This window comes from Leptonotus elevatus, chromosome 4, assembly GCF_054856555.1.
Source record: "Leptonotus elevatus isolate MCC_2025b chromosome 4, RoL_Lele_1.0, whole genome shotgun sequence".
Classification (NCBI taxonomy): Eukaryota; Metazoa; Chordata; class Actinopteri; order Syngnathiformes; family Syngnathidae; genus Leptonotus; species Leptonotus elevatus.
The window spans coordinates 21,293,831-21,315,376 of NC_141242.1; the positions used below are offsets into that span (position 1 = coordinate 21,293,831).

Sequence of the window (21,546 nt, forward strand, 5' to 3'; positions counted from 1 at the left end):
TATTTCAGGGTTTATAGCTTAGCTATTGTGCTTCAGTTGGCGATTGTACTTGTTACAGCCTCCCACTACAACTTCGGAACGCTCCATGAAAGGCGTTGTGCTCCTGGAGGCTGCTCTCAAAAGACAATTACTTACGTTGCCTTCACCTTTAAGACTTCATAGTGTGGTTTGGATTTGATGAGCACGCAACAAAGATAATATGATTTAGTTTTACTGCCAAGGGATGTGAGAGCGCTATTAACTCAAAGACTTTCATGACAAGAGTTTTTTTGGATTGCCCTTCACCTTGTTCACCGAACGACATTTTGGAATCTTGAACTTCAGTTCAACAACAAGAAGTAACAAGTGATGCATTCAAACTATTGTCAGGTTCAATGAGTTTTTGTGTGGGAGTTTTCACGTATTAGGAAGCAGCTATAGGAAAAACACACGCGTGCAGGGGGAGGACATGCAAATGACCCACAGAAAGGTCACATTTCAAAAGCGGAACCTGTGACCTTGAAGCAGATGTGCAAACCACATGTACATGTACTGGGTCGGTTAATCATACAGTTTTTTCCTTATTCTATCTCTTTATTGCTGTTACTGTAATACATTTTTGCTTGACTCATTAGATATTTGCTCTGATGCAAAACTCAAAGGGGCATTTTTCATTTATCTAAGTTTTTTGGGGATAAATTATTCTAAAAACCTCGGTTCATATTTAATCTTTGCAATATTGCCTGTGAACATCAGCATAGGCTTGCTACGGCTAACGCCAGATCGCTGCACCTTTCTGGTGCTTTACCTGTCAAAATCCAGCCATCCATCCGCAAAAGGAAAACACGAGGAAGGGGGGAGGGAGATGAGGAAAAAAAAAGACAATTCCAGCCTATGCCGCTGTAGAGATGGGCACATTGTGGGATTGGGGGGAAAAAAACTAGTTTCCATTCATCCACTTACTCTTCACCTTATCCAGTTCAAAATCACATTTTGTCAAAAGCTATCACAGCTGACTTTAGGTGACATACGAGGTAGACTGGGGTCTATTTCACAAAGCAGGTTTAGTGAGAACTCTGGGTCAAGAAACCCCGAAATATGGGAAACTGCATTTTCTGTTTTAGAAAGGGAGGTAACTAAAACCAGAGGAAAAGAAGTAACTCTAAGTTTCATAAAAATAGGTCATTTAAGATCTCGGTCAGTTACCGTAGTAACATGTTCCATGAACCAAACCTGGTCGGTTGCAGGTTTTTCACAATGAACTTCGAGGTTTTCTCTGTCCCTCGCCTTTCAACCACACACGACTTCATTTCTTCATTCATAAAGTCCACTGCGGCGAGTTTTTGCATAAATATGCCTATAGTCTGTAACGTAAAGTCCACTTTTGTCACGAACATGGCATGACATTTGTCAATGACCCTATTGATGAAGGTGCCGCATTATTAATTAAATATTCATCGTGAGATTGTTACCAGACTGCGCATAGATATGCTGGCATTTCCGGACAGTTATCTTTTTGAACTTACATCTGCAACATTACCAGCCGTAGTCATGCTCTGCGTTGATGATGTTGATGAACAGGAGGGGATCTCATTGATAGTTCGTACTTGCTGTTGTTGGATGTAATCCAAGCGGATATCTTCTGCTGCCTTGCAAGCTGTTGCTATTGTTGTCTCTTGTCCCAAGGTATCAACAATAACTGCACAACACTTGTCTTGTCAGTAGACAAGTGACACAAAGGTCCCGTTGAAACACCCACATGCTGAGTTGTTGAGAAAACCAAACCTGCTGTGCACATCACTTTTGTCCACCAACCATTAGCATAGACGGCAAGATTGGAGCCAGCCAACGTCCATCCAGCTGGAGCCCATCCCAGCTGATTTTGGGTGAAAAGGCGCGTTACACCCATCACTGGTCAATGGGCACATAAAGTGACAGACAAACATTCACACTTCTGTCACTGAGTGCGAACGGAACCCAAGCTGCCTGCACGCAAATCAGGCCAGTGAACCAATTCACCATCGCGTCACCATCAGTGACTGCATGCCAACAAAAACAAGCAATTAGGAAACTTAGACACACAGTAAACGCACACAGTGGAAGCCTCATCTGGCGTTTGGAAATTGTAGATTTAAATGACAAAACAGCATACTATCTATCTATCCATCCATTTATTGAGCAATCCATCAATTTTTTTTTAATCATCTCTATGGGCAGGTCGACATTGTTCTTCACATTCTGATGTGGAAAAAAGTCAATGGAACAGAATGCGGGCACTACGATCACTTAACAATCAACAAACTGTTTCTAACAGAGTGAGTTTTGTAGCTAAATTGCTTTTCTCCTCACGCGGTGCATCTTTCGGATGTCATTTTATTTTACATCATAAAATTCCGAACCAGGCAAAAGGTCAGTAAACCACAAACTTTGACTTAATTAAGCATCCCCAAAAAATAGTGCAGGTGATTCAGTTTAAGAAGTTCAAGAAGATTTTTTTTTTTTTACTTTTTTATGCAGCACTATACACTACACATTACACTTGACAAACGGAAACTGAAATATCATCTTTAATAGCTAAACGTTATTTCTTCCAGCAGCATTTCTTCACTCCCCTTGCCCCTTTTAACCTTCTCTTTATATGCGCTGGATGCCACTCTTTAAAGATGTACATCTCTCGTTTCCCCACTCTTCTTTCAGTTACCGCTACAGTCCTCCATATCCCGTACCTATCCGTCATCCCATACACTCACGCTGTCATCTCTATTCACTGTTCTATTTATACATGCCTCTTTTATCCATCTTCTCGTAAAGACTTGCTACAGACTAGGTAACGATATTCCGGCAGAGAGTCTTTGAAAAGGAACACTCATTTAAGTGCAGTGTTACTGTCAAATGAAATTGTAGAGCTAAAAGAAGCAAATGGAATCATCATAGTAGATGTTAGTCAAAATTGCCTGGAGTGTAAAGGTGACTGTTTAACAGCAACGACCGGGAGCACTCCATGCATGATACATAATGAAGGAGGGTTTTACACTGAAGCATGCTTAATCTGCCAGGACTGTCATTCATTCATTTTGGCAAGATAAGTCAGCATAAGTGACCCATTCTAGCTAAAGAGTCCGCAGGTACAGTTTCGAGTAATGGACCAATTTTATTTATTTATTTTTAAATCCATTGTGAGATTTCGCCAAAAATACATTCCTTTAAGTTAAAATTGTATTTGAAGAGTATCGTAGTGAGCATATCTTATGGAGCCCACAAAATTGATTATGGGACGTGGTTGGTGCTTTTTTTCTTCTGGGCGAGAAGATTCTTATAAACAGACATGCCATCTTCAATTATATTTTTGGCTTATGGTTTTATTGAACATATAAACACAAAGAAAACACTTTACAAGTCTAAAATATAAATTGAAGTAAAAAAGAAAACAAGAATAGGAAGAAAGAAAAGAGTTTATATGTTCAAAAGGAGTAGGAGGAAGTTAAAAACGTATCTAGTCCTACCCCTTATTTGTTTTATGTTGATAAAATGATAAGGTAATGTATTTCAACAAAAGGAAATGTATAAACCTAATCATATATACAAGTGCACTTTAACATACGCACATTTGCCAGCGACATATGTACATGAAATGAATAGATATATACCATAATACATTTATAAACCATATCCTTATACTCACATATACAATTTTCATTACACTTTTTAATGTGTTCAATTAATTCTCCGCGGTAGTCAGAAAATGGCTTCCCCATTAGTGAATCAGGACGCAGAACAAAATGCAAGCATGGAAGTCGCACGGCCGTTTTGAGCTTGTTTAAAAAAATAATATTCTAATTAGTATCCAGATTCAAACACCAGAGAAATTAATTAAGATGTATACAGGGCTGCCTAATGTGTAGATTACCATCATCTGACCTTATACCAGAAGCAGATTTCATTTCGTTTCTAATCCTTGAACGTATTTATCCACTCCGGTCACAAGGGAGTAAAACATGACGGGGAAATCCATGGTTGCTTAAAATACTGTTGAATCTTGATGTTAATGTTCACATTGGAACACAACAATGTTCTTGGTATTTGGTGTTGCTTTTGGAAAAATACAATATTTTAAAGGCTCATACTTGGCTTTTGACAAAGAGACTCATGTCATTTTTCCAGTTGCAATTTCGCCTGCCACCAGAAATTGTCAACATTGTTAAACTTTTGAGATGTAAAAATGATTTTGATTGGTCAACCCAAAACCGGTCACCTCGCCCCACATTGCACAAAGCTTATATTTGGAGTGACTTGTATTTATTGTTCTGCATGTGTCAAGTGTTGATATGTTGTTTAGGTATCACGTTGATTGCAAACAAAAATAAAAATAAGAAAAAAAATCTTTATGTGGCCAGATGCATTTGAGATATTTTTTATATCTTATAACAGAGACCATAGCAAATGCCAAATAACACTTTTCATTGACACAAAATTCTTAAATCAAATTTCCCATTACAGTAATTTGACCTCATCAAATAATGTATATAAATAAAGTAGCAAAAATAAAACATTGGTAGATGATGAATCACGAGATGATTTGTAAACGGAATGGGATCTTGTTGTTGTTTTTTGTTGAGGCTGAATTACCATTTTTGCCCAATTCTATCTTTTGTGAGGTCAAACGTTTTCACTCAGATATAAAAAGGGATACGATTTTCATTGCTGTTGGATTTTACACTCCAGTGGTCTCTCAACAGTTCCTGAAAGTTTAGGACTAATTTATTTTTCCTAAGATGCTAATTGCTAAAGACATTTGAGAGATGCATTTGCTAAAACTTTAGGTACGTTCATATATAATTTTTTTTAAATATATTTTTTTTAAAGGCAATTAAATGTAGCATTAGAATATATGAAGATCTCAATTTGCCTTTTTTGACCCATAAGGACGTTTTAGACAGAGCAGATCACATGTATGAACTATAACTGTGGGTCCACGTCCTTCAGTTTGCTTGTGTAATTCTTAGAATGTGGGCCAACCAGTGTTGAAAGCACATCATATTTCTATTGGAATGGGCCCCATTCTCAGAAAGAAGGCTCGAATGTGCAGTTGACCTTAAGCCGTGGATTGTTAACAACCACGGGAAAATCTTATTAGTGGCTGTTGGTTATCACACATCGTGTGGCTGCTTCTGTTGTGTTTACATAACGTGCATTGCAACCTTCAAAGTTGAACACAGTCATGAAATGCTTTCAAAATAGCTAAATTAAGAATGAATTATTACATTTGTGAAAGAAGAGATTGACAGGAGGAGCACTGCAGCGTTTGAAGTGACGCAGACTCTGTATCCGTCTGTCAGGGTGAAGAAGGAGCTGACCTGGGGTCCATTTCACAAGAGGGTGGCCCCCCCTCTGCTTCCGCATTTTTTTACCCCTCTCAACTAAAAATCTTAATGCGATAATATGGCGAATGTGAACACCGCAGTGGCTCCCCATAGAGGAAGGCGGTGAACATTTAAATGTAGTCCTTTGCTATCACAATAATATTACAAGGGAAACTCTTTGAATGGTTGCTCATTCATTCATTTCATTTACCTGCAATCCTGCGGGGGAGAAGCGCACTTGACTTAAGATCAAATATAAAAACATTATTCAAACGGTTATAAGAAAAAAACGTAGCGCAACACACAATATATGCTGCGATGTGAGCGCATGACTACGGCTGGTAATGTTGCAAATATAAGGACAGATTAAGTTGTGTTTGTAGATGATGGACTGTGATGTGAAACGGTACCGCTCAAAAAGATAACTGTCCGGAAATACCAGCATATCTATGCGCGGGCTGATAACAATCTCACGACGAATATTTAATTCCCTGCGCAATAATGCGGCACCTTCATCAATAGGGTAATTGTCAAAACGACATGCCAGGACTTTACGCTATAGACGATAGGCGTATTTATGCAAAAAATCGCCGCAGCGGACTGAATGAGTGAGGAAATGAAATGTCGCGTGTGGCTAAAAGGAGGCGGGTACAGGGAAAAACTCAAGGTTCAATGTGAAAAACCTGCTACCGACCAGGTTAGGTTCATGGACACTGTTACTACGGTAACTGACCGAGAGCTTAAATGACCTCTTTTTATGAAACAGGCTAGAGTTACTTCTTTTCCTCTGATTTCAGTTACCTCCCTTTCTGAAGTTTCCCACATTTTAGGGTTTCTTGACTCAGGGTTCTCACTAAACCTGCTTTGTGAAATAGACCTCTGATGAGGTCTTTGGGTCATGTCCCACTGGGAAGAGGCCCCAGGATAGACCCAGGACACACACTTTATCCCGGCTGGCATGGGAATGTCTTAGGATCCCCCCGTAAGAGTTGGACAAAGTGGCTGTGGAGAGGCAAGTCTGGGCTTCTTTGCTTATGTTGCTGGCACCACGACTCAACCCTGGATAGAAAACATATTCTGATTACTTAACATCTGTATAGAACTGACCTAGCCAAGGCAGCTAACCCAAAAATAAATGGAAGAGGGGTTCAAACCAAGCTGGCGATCTACTTTTCATTGTCAATTGTGTGGTGGAAAAAGTGGTTAAGTGAATGGTTCACACTGGTTTGCACAAATATCTTCAAAAAGCTGATTTCAGAGAGTATTTGTGCGCGACCGTGACCCTACAGCCCACCCGTATCGCATCCCTTCCCTATTGTTCGATTGGTTCTATTCCTTGAGGTACCAATTAAAGCACTTATCCTGAAACCCAGCCACCTTAGCGGGAGTGGGCCTAATGTAATGACAGAGGTGTTAAAAGACTCCAACCCACTTGTCCACATACACACTTTCCTCCCCAAGCTGTCCTCCTAGTGTTCCTACCATAAATTGTCTCTCTCACCCTCTTTACTCTCCTCTACTTATTTATCCTCTCTTCCTATTAAATGTGCAGTTCAATCCTTTCTTTGGGTAACATGTTTTTTTTTGGGGGGGGGGGGGTGATTCTATGAGAGGCCGAGGTACCTAATGAGAACACACACATGTTGAGCCACAGCAAGTATTCACTCAGTAAGAAAGTGCATTTTGCATCTAGGCCAAGGCTGCACCATTGTCAGAGGTATCCCAGGAGTGCAGCTCTGCTTTTATTCCTTCATCTTCACATTAGGTATTGTGCAGTTGTAATCTGTGCAGATCAGGAGAGGTGAAAAGGAAATATAAGGGGCTAAGGATGCACAATAGAATTAAACAGTGACCTTTTTGCTGTGCTTAAGAAAGAACGGGAGAGGCACTGATGAAAAATAGGTGCTGTGTTACAACAAGACAAAATTATATAGCTTAAAGGTTACTCGCCCACTGGAATGGCAATAGTAAAAAGTACAAAATAAAACAGAGTTGAATTATGAACCATTAAACAATGACTTCATAATGAGTATTCACACCCTCTTAAGGTGCTGACTGAAATATTTTAATTGATAAAACTTCTTGCGTGGTTACAATCGTAACAGTCATTTTCAATACATTTTTCCATAGCAAATAATAAAAACAGGGTGTCATCTAAAACACTCCATGATTTCAGTCATGTTATCTACGTTTTTCTAAGGTGTTTTAAATAGTAATTGTGTGAATTATATACATATTTTTGGATTTTTTTTTTAGACTATTCCACTGCTTTTTTTACGGATGTTTTAAGTTTTTGCCTCGGTATCGTTTCAGTACCGCTTTCCAGCCAGGTCATTTATACAGGCATAGTATTGAATAGAGATAGACCGATATGGGGGGTTTTCACGGCCAATAGTGACGCCAATTATTAGTAGTCAAGGAGGCGATATACCGATATTTGACTCTCATATTCATTTTCAGTAAAAACAATAATAACAATGTATGTGGGGGGGGGGCAATTCAAAATATTTTAAAATACAAACATCAATCTTGACTTTGTTGCAATGTCTTAAAGCATTTATGCTTATTGAACAAGTTTTCCAAATGTAGATGTTTTTTATTTTTTATATTTGACGATATACAAATGTCTTTAAAAAATAAAATGGTCAGGGAGCTCCCAAGGTTATCAGTACGTCTTAAGAAGTTAAATGGACACTTAAGAAGTAAATACCATAGCTCTATTTTTCTTCAATAAAAAAAAAAAAACTGAAATCTGAAACTTTCACATTTTTTTTGTTTTAATGTTGAACGAAAACAAAAAGTTCATAACGTTCCCCGGGTCAGCAGCATCTCTTATAAAGGTAACTGAAAATTGTTATAAATTCCTGAGATTCTAATTTTAGCTTTACCTTTTATCGGCCGCCAGATAAAAAAAAAAATACAATAAATATATATATATTTTTTAAAGGCCGAAACTGATATCCGTAAAAATCAGAGGTGGGTAGTAACAAGTTAAATTTACTCCGTTACATTTACTTGAGTCATTTTGGGGGGGAAAAATACTTCTAAGAGTAGTTTACCACACAATACTTTTGACTTTTACTTGAGTAGATGTGTGAAGAAGTAACGCTACTCTTACTCCGCTATATTAGGCTACACCCACCCCGCCCTATTTATACATTAGATTTACCGTATTTACCGTAAGCGCTCTGCTTGTCTGACTGTGTGAGAGCATTTCCGCGGACACATTGCTTATACACAGAAAAGTGCGGCCCTGGTTTCAGACTGGCGGGCACGAAAACCCGATAGACTCACATCATCTTTCAGTTGAGTCTTTCGGGTTCTCACGCCTGCTAGTTCTCAACAAGGGCCGGATTTCCTGGGTATAAGCAATATGTCGGCATTGCTGCGCTGTCTGTCGACAGCAGTGTTCTGACTATATTACCTACATATAGCCGATAGCCCTTACATAAACTATATGTTTATATAGTAGACATATACAGCTCGTAGGCTCTTATTATAGGGCCGGGGGGCAGGGGTTGTGGCGGGGTGTAAAAAAAAAAAAAATTAAAAAATGTAATACAAAAAAAAAGTTTAAAAAAAGTATTTAAAAAAAAGTTTTTAAAAAGTTTTTAAAAAAAGTTTAAAAAAAGTGGACGGTATGTGCTGCTTTGAAGACCCCCTTTTTCTTTTATCGCTCAGTTCCTTTGACCCCAATATTAGATTTGGCAAAGGCATCTTTTGTTGAATTACAGTTATAATTCTTTAATAAAAAAATATACAAGTTTCCTTATGTAAAAATCATTAAGCATATAATATCTTACATGTATTTAAGGTAAGTTGTAAAATTTGTGAAGTCCTCTAGTTTATGTTTAACAAATTTAAAACATCATAAATCATGCTGTTTCTATTAAGTACTGTCTCAAATGTTTTCCAAATTTGATACTGTGGGTGTATGGGATTGTGTGCTGAGAAACGTTTCTTTTGAGCAGTAATATGGCGGCCTTTCGGCTTCAAAAGTCTTGGCCTATCGGCTATCCAGCCAGTAATATATACAGATCAGTGTTCAGCAGAAATGCTCCCACACAGAAGGCAAGCGGACCGCTTACCGAAGTCGCACAACAACATTTACAGATTTTTGAACTCGGTGCACACAAAAGGCGAACCTCACTATTTTGCGCACCATCGATTTTTGAGAAAATGAAAGACTTTTAAGTGCACCTTATAGTACTCAGTACTTGAGTAATCTTTTCAGCGAATACTTTTTTAATTGTGCTTGAGTGATTTTTTTTTTAGTAATATTATTTTGAAGTAACACTACTTTTTAGTACAATTTTTGGCTACTTTGCCCACCTCTGGTCAAAATTCCCAATATCTCTAGTTTTGAAGTTGAAATTGCATCTTATACCTGTTTAAAATCAGTGAGTGTTTTGTTGTGGACACCCTTAGAATTATATAATTATATATATTGTATGGATCTCTTTTACACTATATATATATATATATATATATATATATATATATATATATATATATATATATATATATATATATATATATATATATACTGTATGCACTATAATTGTATCCAAACCATAATTACTTGTTTCAAACACATGGACAGTCGTTGTAAAGTTGTGATTAGACCACATCACTGAATATTCTGAAACAGAGTATGTTAGCTAAAGCATTCCTAAGGTTTCTGTCAAAAAGGAAGGCGAAATTGAAGAATGCTTGTTTCCATAGTTGCCATCCTTCAAAATGAATGCCAGATGCTTAGAATGCGTAGTGGTTAACATGTGTAACTCATGGTTGTATTACGTATTTATATTTTTATCTTTAAATCTTTTGATCAAGTCGTTTGTGATTTTTGTTGTTGTTGCGATTAACTCCCTTGCAGCATACAACCTATTAATCTCTTTCGCACCATATGGTTATTATAATAAGGAGGGTCACATTTAAATTACTTTACAGACCCACACAACAGTTTTATTCATTCTTAATTTTCAAGCAAGGGTTGATAAACAAGACATTCAGTCAGTCCCACTCACAGTTACACCAAAAATTCAGAACAATACCGTTTTTGGACAATGGGAAATTAGAGTGCTCAATTAGAAATTGAACATTGAAATCCACCCACCCATCCATGTCTATATGCTGTTCAGAGCTGCAGGTGAGTTGGAGCGTTTCCAGCTGACTTTGGGCAAAGGGGTTGACCTGGACCGGTCTCAGTCAATCCCAGGGCACATGTAGTGACAGGCAACCAATCACACTCACATTTGCACTCTCCCTGAAAGGGAATTGTACCCACATGGCCAGCATGGAAGTCAGGCAAGTGAACTGATACATCATGAGTGACTCCTACTAAAATCAAAGTAATAAATATAAATAAATATAGTAGCACTGCAGTGCCTTACAGTATTGTATGAACACATCTGTGGATACAACTTTGGCACTTCTTGAACCTTATTAGTGCTGTTGATTTAAGCACCACAATACCCTTGTTTTGACATATTCCTTCCAGTTGAGGATTGTAAGTGCAAGAAGAAAGCTCAGAAGAGGGTTTTGGAAGTTTGAGAATGACAGGAGTAGAATGTTAGCAGCAGTCGAGCAGAACTCTCTTGAGGTTTTAGTCTTGTTGGAAGCAGCTGCTTGTCTGTTAAGTGTCCTCACAGTGATTCTGCTGTTTGCGCACCACCTGTGACTTCTAGCCAACACGCACGCGCGCGCGCGCGCGGGGGCGGGCGGGAAAAACATACAGAATGGGCCAATGCGAAAAATCAACACCTTAAAACTCAACACCTTTAAACTCAACACCTCAATCTGCTACTCCTCCCACTACAAGGAGGCAACCATCCCCTCTGAACCAGTGGCAGACTGCTAGAATGTTTACGTCCTGAAACTGTTCCAAGTGTGTGCGTGTGTGTGACAAGAAGCAAGTCCCCTAATATGAATCTGGAAAGTGGAGCCTTTCCAAACATCACTTTTCATTGTAATACATGCTACTTTAGGTGCACCTGCACAAACCAAATGAGATTCAAAACAACAAATAATTTTCCTTAGTAAAGATAAGTTTTGAATTACAGTATTCGGTTCAGGGCCATTTTAAATCTAACAACAACCTTACTTCTGTCCACACAGTATCTCCACATTATGATGATTTGGATTTCTTTTTTTTATACATAATTTAATTCTTGGTGTTCTTCACTGTACGATTGGACGTGTAAGGTAGAAGCTACCACTGGCCAACGTATTGAATGAACTCTGCTAAACTCAAGATAAACACAACAAGCTTTCATGTTGAGATGATGAGTGGAGTTCCAGCAAAAATAAAGAATAAAAGAAACTCGGACAACCATGGTAAAGAAAGGTTAAACGCTAATAACAATAGCAAGCTAACACCAGAAGCTAGCATGTCAGACTGGGTGGCATTAGCCAACATTTTGAAGATTCACACAACGGAAGACGATGGATCTGAAAACACATTGAAACAAAATTACAGCTCAAATGAAAACTGAACTGGCTGACGTCAAGGAAGACGTTGGTGGTAAATTTGCAAAAATAACTACGGATATCGGAGAACAAAATGAGACGATCAAAGACGCTCTCGAGCGCATAGGGGAAGACCTATTGTTCATATCTTTACTGATCGCAAAGCCAACCTGTTCCCAGAATGCATTGTGTGGCACAATAAAGTACATTAAATTAAGTTATAAATAAGGATGTTTCATTCTGTCAGCCATGCATGCCTTTTGGTTCCTGATAGTGATCCTAAAACGGCCATACTTGTGAGTACCCAATACCTTCAAATAAGGTTGGTCTTTGCCCAATACTGATACCCATCCCTAGTTAGCGCTTTAGGTGACGTTTTCCATGTTACCCGTGTTACCACATAGCGATCATGAAGTTGGTCTCACGTACCAGTCAGGCACCGGAAGTGGCACCGATTCAGTTTCACGGTAAGAGCACACATCGGAAGTGCTACTTGCTACGTTGATGTCTTTTTAAGTAAAAGTATCTTAACCAATGTTGTGTACACTCTATCTCCATTTCAGATAAGTAATTTTGAATCCAATAGGTACAGTAAATGCTTAATTATGCTGTTGGCTGCTTAATTTGTTCCTTATTTGTGTTGCACCAAGTGAACTACATCACTTTGTCATGTTAATGATCTTAAAATGTGATTTTCATTGGAGCTAATCTCCACGGAAGGTGTTTAAATGCCTTTAGGTTTTGAGTGTTTTGTAGCTTTTTTTTCCTTCTTTTTTTTATTAGAACCATCTGCTTCTGTTTTCTTCACCACTGTCCCCATCTCTCTCTCTCTCTCTCTCTCTCTCTCTCTCTCTCTCTCTCTCTCTCTCTCTCTCTCTCTCTCTCTCTCTCTCTCTCTCTCTCATCATCGCTCTGGGAAAAGATAGCCAACATTGTGTTAGGATGCATTAACGGCCATTTGTAGTCAGACAGGCTGAGCTCTCAAGATCCAGCTTGAAGGTTATTTGAATGGAAACGAATACTACCAAAAAAAAACTGACAAAAGGGCGCTTTGATAGATTTTCCACTCAGATTTTTTTTTTTTTACTGCAATACACATCCAAATTTTAATGTCTTGCTGCAGTTGCAAAGCAATACAACAGCACAAATTAAAATGAGCGTGATATTGGGAGGAAAAACCTACACTAGCATAGTGGTGAATCCACAATTATACTAAGTGAAGATTAAAACACACTGCGAGGCTATAAATAATTAAAATTAATAAATAAATAAATAAAAGTCCAATTAAAAACAGTAACAAAAAAGAGAACAACTCTTTAACTGTACTCCTTTGGTTGGTTTGCACCATCCGGTACGGATACGAACATAACCCGGATATAATTCCTTATTATCGGTATCCATGCTCCTCTCTCACTGCTGCAGGCGACTTCTTTTTTTTTTCTCTCTCTCTCTTTCTGTGACGTGAGCCAGTCAGTCACATTCAGCCTTTGCTCCGCCCATTTCCCCCTCCCCTAGAGCACAAGCAAGAGTGTCTCAGCTTGAGCTTGGTCAACACAAGGTTCTTAATCTCTCTTTAATTTTCTTCAGCTCGCTCGTATTTCGGTTCATATGTTTGTCAAAGTTACTTAGTGAATTTTTTTTGTTACGTTAGGCATTAGTACGTAGGCTGTGCTTTTAACAAGCTAAACTGTTTGAGACGTGCCAGTATACACGTACATTTTCTGAGTTTATAAAAAAACTTGTTCGAAAAATAGTTCTTATTTTTGTGATCAAAAGCACTGATTTGAATCTCAATTAGGCTGTTTTAACAATAGTTTTCAAATAAACAAAAATTATAGCAACTTTGAAATAAAAAAAATAAAAAATACTACCGATGTAAGCTCCACTTATTTCCAATCAAACCACACCCATTTACGGGGCAAAACACGCCCACTTTCTCATTTGGTCCCGCCCACTTGCGGTTTAGGCCACTCCCCCGCCAAACACAGATAGTGGTGTACTTGCTCATCCCGAGTTTGCACACTGGAAGGTGCACAAACCGTGCCGTTTGTAACCATGAAGCATCATAGGTCGGGTAAACCTTGACTACGATTAATTTGCGAATGAAAATCTGGGCAGCACGATGGACTAGGGGTTAGCGTGTATGTTTCACAGGTCACAAGAACCAAGTTTGAATCTCGATTTAGATCATCCTGTGTGGCGTTTGTATAATGTCTCTGTGCTCTCGGAATAATCTGGCACACTTCCCACATCCCAAAAAGTTGATGCTTTGTTAGGTTTATCGAAGTAGTATGAACGTGTGTGTCAATGGATGTGCTCTGTGATTGGCTGGCGCCCAAAATAAACTGGGATAGATTCCAGAGTCCGGCTCACCCGTGACACTCATGAGGACAAGTGGCATCGAAAATGGATGGATATTAACTTTCTTCCTGATGTCAAATCAATCAGTTCAGCAGTTTGTCGGCCAGTGCGGACAAGCTTTTGATTAGTTTTATGACTAGCCCTGTGAATAATTTTCTCTTTGACAAACTTGTCAAAGCATGTGATCAATATGCTTCAGACCAGACTTACAACAGTGCTAGTCAGAATTAGGAAATACACTAACTAAGAACAGATCCATAGATTGGCTAACAATATGAGCTTCTCGCACATCTAGGTGACTGAAGGTTCCGTATGACACCTCATTTTCACTTAGGGGTGTTCTCACTGTTTTTTTGCCAGCTGTTTAGATGGTTGTTTATGGTTGTGTGTTAGCGGTACAGTTAATTTATACTGTAATACAAGCTGTATAGTACACCCGCTGCATTGTAAAGTGTGATTCCTGCAGTGTTATCCCATAGAAGAATATTAATTAAATAATATTACTATTAAAAAAATGTGAGAGGTGCTGTGATATTTTGGAGTTTGTGCATGTGTCCTCATTATGAGCTGACAAGACATCAACTCCAGCTCCAATGCTGCATTGCGTCTGCAGAGAGACGTCATTTTTAGTGAGGAGAGTTTCAATCACCAAGATGTGTTTCTCTTTTTCATCTAATGCTTTTGTTGAGATGTGAGCACATTTTGCTGCATAGGTTAGTGTTCACCAGATCAAATAGCTCAACAAAATGTAAAAAGAAATGAATTACCATAACATAAAATAAAATGTACTGTAGAACATTGATATTCAAGTCTTGACTCAAAAAGGCATGATTTGAAGGTGATTTGTGTCGCAATAGCACCCGACACATCTCACTTAAGAAAAGTTTCACATATATATATAACAAAGCAACTTGCCTTAACTCATTCTTAAACCAAACTGGAATCGTGACCAACTTTATGCAAATTTTGGTGGAATCCCAAATTGTACAACAATAAGTGTTGGGCTTACTTTCTGTTAAAGACAGCACGTCACAGTTTTGTGGTGATGCTGGTGATTAAAATGGAGAACACAGTAAATGAGTTGGCAAGACATAAAAACAGACACAGTATCAAATGAAACTAAATACATCCATCCATCCATCCATTTTCTTAACTGCTTGGCTTCTGGCTTCGGACAGTTGGCAGGGTACACCCTGAGCTGGTTGCCAGCCAATCACAGGGCACACAGAGACGAGCAACCATCAACACTCACAATCACACCTATGGACAATTGGGAGTGTTCAATTAACCTGCCATGCATGTATTTGGAATGTGGGAGGAAACCGGAGTACCCGGAGGAAACCCACGCAAGCACGGGGAGAACATGCAAACTCCGAAGCCCGGACTTGATCTCACGTCCTCTGCACTGGGAGGCAGACGTGCTAACCAGTCAGCCACCGTGCCGCCCACTAAATACATACAGCAAAAAATAAATGAATTAATTTGAGCTGTCAAAATTAATCGATTAATCGACAATCAATAAATTATCAAATTAATCGACAACTATTTTGATAATTGAGTAATCGTTTGGAGCCTCTTTTTTTTATTTTAATTATCTAAATCCTCTGAATTCAGAATATCATCAGTAATTGTTCACTGATTTCTGTAGTTCTTCCTGAAAGATGACTATCGATTATCTTCTCTGATTAATCAAAATAAGGCATCTGCAAACATCTGGAAAACAATGACCAAACCGGTAACACAGTACTACCTCAAACCCCTTTTTTTCCCATTCACTATATAAATACAAATAACAAAAGAACTACCAATCACTGGTTAATAAACAGTAATCAGGGGGGGAAAATGCTTTGTAATTAGGGATGTAACAATAACAGCAATATCGTGATATCACGATACCAAAACTGCCACAATATCGTCATGACACGATATTAAAAGCAGCACATCTGTTAAAAAAAAGTCAGGTTGATTTCCATTTGTGCACTTCTACCACCCTCTGGTGGTTAGTTTTTTAGTGCAGTTTCATTTTCATATGGCATGTTTTGGCCCTTCTATGTCTAAAATCCACTCTAATGGTCAGATGAAGGGGAATGCAATATGCTTGTGAATCGAGTCAATATGTGGAGGAACTCAATGTGTGTGCGCATTAGCAAGTAAGTGCCTCAATATTAAGTGTTATAACTTATTAGCGATTGTATGATGTTTATGTGCATTGCTGTTATGCATAAAAGCACGATATTATGCTTTTTTTTTTTACTATGAGCAAATTTTTCTTACAAGATTGTGACATTTTTCAGCACTAAAATGAACTAAAGTCAAGTCATCTTTATTTACAAATGCAAGCAAACTGAAGAGATCACGAGGCACACCTGGAAGAGAAACTAGCGGAAATGAAAACCTAATGAGTTGACAAGACATGAACAAGAGACACAGGAAAACAAGACATACAGCATGTCATGAAAAAAAAAATACTAACCAGAAAATGAAAATAATTATTTTTTAACTTTCCAACCATGACGGACAAAATTCATCCCAATGTTTTTTTGCTCCTCAGGTCATGGGATGAGTTCCATGCCTGCGCCAACGTGGCGATGGCCGGCTGCCCAGAGGAAGCGGCGACCGTGTGGGAGTCTCTCCGCCAAGAATCCAAGAAGATGCAGTTTTCAGGAAACCTCTACGACATGTGCTCCAACCGCGACAGTCACACATTAACCACAGCGTCGCCGCACGGCTCCCACATCCAAGGAGAGCTCAACCAAGAGTCTCTAAGAGGGCGAGTCAGTCGTCCGGCAGCCGCCAGCCTTCTTATCGCGCTTCTGTCTTCTCTGCTCTTGCTGTTTTGAGCAGAACTGTCTCAACACAACGTGACTTTTGTAAATACAGGATGAACGCCTGCAACTTTTCCTCAACACCAGAAGAGAGGATTGCATGCTTTCTTTCAGAATTTCATTTATCGTATTTCTTACAGATTTCAATGGACATTGGCGTGGGCTGCAGCAGTGTAGTTAAAAAAAAATGTATCACCTGCCTTTATACTTTTATTCGTCTCATAAAGTTGCTTAAAGGACGGAGCAATGGCACATATCCAATGCCCTGTTCAAGTTCATCAAAAACAGCAACGGGACTATTGTCTTTATGTTACGTGATCATTTTTCAAGACTAACGCCACCGATTTTTGCAACGTGTAGAGTGTACAGCTTATCCTGACTTTCAGGTGCATGTTTCAATATCAAGTACAAAAAGCATGCTATACCTTAATTAAACTGCAAAGCTCTTTCCCTTCATGCTCAGCCCTTATCTAACCCGGATGAGGTGCAGATGAGTGTTACTCTGCAGCCACAAATTGTCACTGTTCTCCAGAGACTCCATGCTTGATAAGTCAGACCCATTTATGAGCCATCGCATGAAAGTACTGGATTGATCGCATCGGATCCCCCTGGAATTTAAAGCTGTCCCACGCATTGAGCTCGCTCAAAAATACATGCAGTCAACGGATGTAATGATGCTCTACCAATGTGTTGTGACTAAAAGTGTTGGTTTTAAACTACAGATCATTTGTTCTCCATGTATGCTAAATACAAATTCTGTAAATGCTGAGGTTTATAGGTCACGGATGGTGTAGTGCTTGACTTTGGGTTCATTTCACACTTAAGTGTGAATGTGAGCGCAAAATGGTGTCTGTCTCTATATGTGCCCTCGATTGATTGGCTGGTGACTTTTACCGAGAGGTCCTGACGTGTACCGCTAGTCAATCTTAGGGCACATATAGACAAACAACCATTCATCGTCACATTCACATCTTTGGGAAATTTTAAGTCTTCATTGATCCTATCAGGCACATTTTGCACTCTAAAAACAGTTGGGTCAAAAATGGAACGATCCTCTACTTGGGTCAATTTGACCCAATTTTCTGGGTTGTTTTATACAAAATGACCCAATTTTTTGACCCGAGTAAAATATCTGACCAATATTTACGAGTTGTTTTACACTAAAAGACCCATTTATTGACTCAAAGTTGGGTCAAATTGACCCATAAAGTGGATCATTCCCCAAAAAATGTATCCATAATTGGGTTACTTTTGACCCAACTGTTTTTTAGAGTGTGGAGATGTGGACTATTTTGATTGATTGACCAGCCGATATGAATTTCTACCAGCCATTTTTTTTTTACTTTATCTCCGCTGCTTTCATCTACCTACCTCACACTATTTCTGTTTGTTAGTCGCACTGGTTGCACTCTAGATTGTGGCGTGAAATACTGGCCTTCGCGCAGCAAAGGCGCATATTAAATGTCCTTACAAAGCATTGCGCCACAGCATTTATTGGAAATGAAGGAGCGTCACTGCCAGGGTACAAATGAGTGACAACAAAAGAGTGGATTTGAACGATTCAGCTTCCATGCTCAATTTATATTCTTATCGGGGTGTCCGTTCTACGGCCGTTCGTTTTTCGCGGAGTGCAGCGCAGACTAAAATTACATTTGAGAAAGCCTGTGCCGTTTTACAACGGAAATTACCTTCTACAGTGAGTGGCAAAGCAGGAGAACAGAAGGTAGTTTGTTTTCACCTCTCACTTCCTTGTTTTCAACCAATCAGTCATCATTCGTTAGGGCCACCGGCCATGCCAAAATCTTAAAATATATATTATAGCTTCACATATCTTTACCTACACCGATGAACTGGTTTAGTGTTAAATGGCAGATGTCAAAGCAGCCCTTGCATCCTTGGATTTTTCGTATGTAACCATTCAAACTTTGGACAACCTTGGTTTGAAATGGAGATGTCAACTTATCTACAAATTTATTTCTATTCACTTATTATTATTATTTCCTGGTGGGAATTTATTGTAGATTTGATTTTCAGCAAAATTGTCATGTCCTGGTTTTTAATTTAGAAATTCTGGTTACCCTAATTTAACAGCAAAATTAATTTTAACAAGCAATTGGCCGGATGACAGGCGTTAATTTAGAATCCTTAACGTATCATAGTGTGAGGATCTTTTTTGTTTTCTTGCCTAAAATAAGTGAAGTCATGTGTTGTGCTGGAATAAATAATTTATACTTTCTTGGACTAGTTTGCAAATAACAATTTGACCATACCTTGTTTAAATATGCAACAAGGAAAATTAGGTGAGCAGCTATTGATTATTTGCTGGGATGATACAGCAGTTGTACAACAGTTACACCAGACTACAACTTTTAGAGCTCACTGTGAAGTGCGAGTGTGCTTGAGCTGTGTTTTTTTTTTGTTTTTTTTAATTGGTTCTTTCCCAGGTCTAGAATACTCCCGGGATCCTCTTTGGCATCCTGCACAGTAGCCTTACATTATGGGACCAATATGCGCTTCTGACAGCACTGCAGCCCGATCATAAGCCAAGTGTATTTCATGCTCCGGGAAGTGTAGTTTGAGCCTGCAGGCTGCAGGTTATTCTAACTGGCTGCCGGGAACAGTTGCTTCTGTCTGGCTGAGGATCAGAAATATTGTCACATTATAGTCAGATGGGGGAGGAGAGATGAATCCACTTGGAAAACAAACACTTTTGTTCTCTGTTCAGATGCACTAAACTGAATTTACTTGTGTAACATTGTGTGTTTGACAGAGAGTTGCTTTTTTGTTTTAACCGAAAATGAATTACAGCCGTCCGACTTTAAAGCGGGGTACCGTACGGCAATCTGTCTCAACACAAAATGACCCCTCTAAGGCAAAACTATAAGCACATTGCAAAAGGTGAATGGTTATTAAAATGCTGTGAAAAAAAATAAATACATTTGGATTTCAGTGTGCATTGAATCTGCTGATCTACCTTGCCAGAGGCAAGTTTATAAAATGTACCAACAGGGCAAGATGATCAAAAGACGCACTCTTCAAATGTTATGTAGATGGCATGCCATTTGTCCAAAGTGATTTGAGATATGAATGTAAAAAAAAAAAAAAAAAGCCTTTTTAACTTTAAAGTTCATGAAATTCTGGAACTGTAAGATCACGCTGTACAGTAAATCGATGAAGAACGCCACGGGCGACACAAACACAGCAATTTAAAACTTTAGGAGACAAAAGGAAGCGCAAAGGAATACAGAGGCTACGCTATCAAAATGCAAAATCTCCAATCAGCCTTTTTTTTACATAGGGGACTTCATCCAAAGACATGCTAGAATGGCTTTAAGAAGGTACGCTAGTTTTGAACTTTAATTAAACTGTCAGAATTAGTACTTAGAGGCCTTAATCACCGAGTTGGAGCAATTTGGAAACAATTTCTATGCAGATAGGTCATCGCCCTGGGCCTAAGAGGATACATCTGTGTGAATCATGAGGAGTTGGATATACTACGTTGCATATACCTCTTCCATAATGATATATGGCTTACAATGGCTAGAAATATGACAATTTGGTGGCACAAAATGAAACAATAAAAAAGAAGAAAATTGCAATGATTATTTTAGTGCTGACATAGCAGTCCGCCTGTTTTTATTGTTTTTAGAGGGGGTTTCTCTCGACGTAAAGCTCCGCTCCTCCGCTTTCAGATACGTTGATTTGTAAGACATGCGTCATCTCTTGTCTCCTGCGTCACTCTCCTCTATGACACAGCGCTTCCCCTCCTCTGCTAGCTACCGTAATGTATGTGGAATCGATGCAGATGCTCTCAAAAACCGTTGGAATTGCGTTGCTAACACAAATAGTTCCAGAGTTACGGTACTTTGAAGTTACTCTTCTCTATGACGCGGGACTTCCCCCTCCTCCACTCGTGACAATCTGCTAGCTACCGTAATGTATGTGGTATCCACGTAAAGTTCCGCTTCTCTGCTTTCAGAAGCCGTTGGAATTACGTTGCTAGCGCTAGCGGTTCAGGAATTACGGTGATTTGAAAAACAATTGTGTTGTCCTGTCGCCACCGACAGTTTTGGATTTGACGGGTTAAAAGTCCCTCTTGTTTATGGTAGTAGCCAAAGGAAGTCACCAAAGCCCACAGTTAGGATTGCAGGCATTTCTTGTAGGGAAGTTCAATACCACTTTTTTTTCAGACCGGTACCAGTAGGAGTACTCAACCCTCGAGTAATCACCGATATCGATACCAAGTACCGATAACACTGGTAGGCTACTTGTGATTTTCCCAAAAGAAACAACAAATAATTTAAAAGGAAGACCTATATATCACAATTTAGCATTTTTTTTTAATTGCATGAAATTAATGGCAATTTTCTATTCTTTGGATTTCTAGTTCCTGATCGTAAAATGACCACAATACCAGCCGCTGTCATGAATATGGATACCTTGAAATAAGGCCTGGTACTGTCCTGATACTTGCCCATCACTATTTTTTTTGTACGTAACACAAACTAATGTGATCAGGCTTTTTTCCACCAACACTTTTTGCATTGCTG

At 38.9% G+C, this 21,546-nt stretch overlaps 1 protein-coding gene across 2 annotated transcripts in view; it reads left to right on the plus strand.

Moving 5' to 3' along the window:
- The window catches only part of nrn1la (neuritin 1-like a), a 62,843-nt gene that overhangs the window by 39,875 nt on the left and 1,422 nt on the right, over positions 1-21,546 (plus strand). For both annotated transcript variants that reach the window (XM_086074926.1, XM_086074927.1), the window contains one exon: positions 16,723-21,546. This exon is cut by the window's right edge and continues 1,422 nt beyond it. In XM_086074926.1, the coding sequence (XP_085931052.1) occupies positions 16,723-17,011 (289 nt within the window). In that variant the 3' untranslated portion in view covers positions 17,012-21,546. The remainder of the gene's footprint in view (positions 1-16,722) is intronic.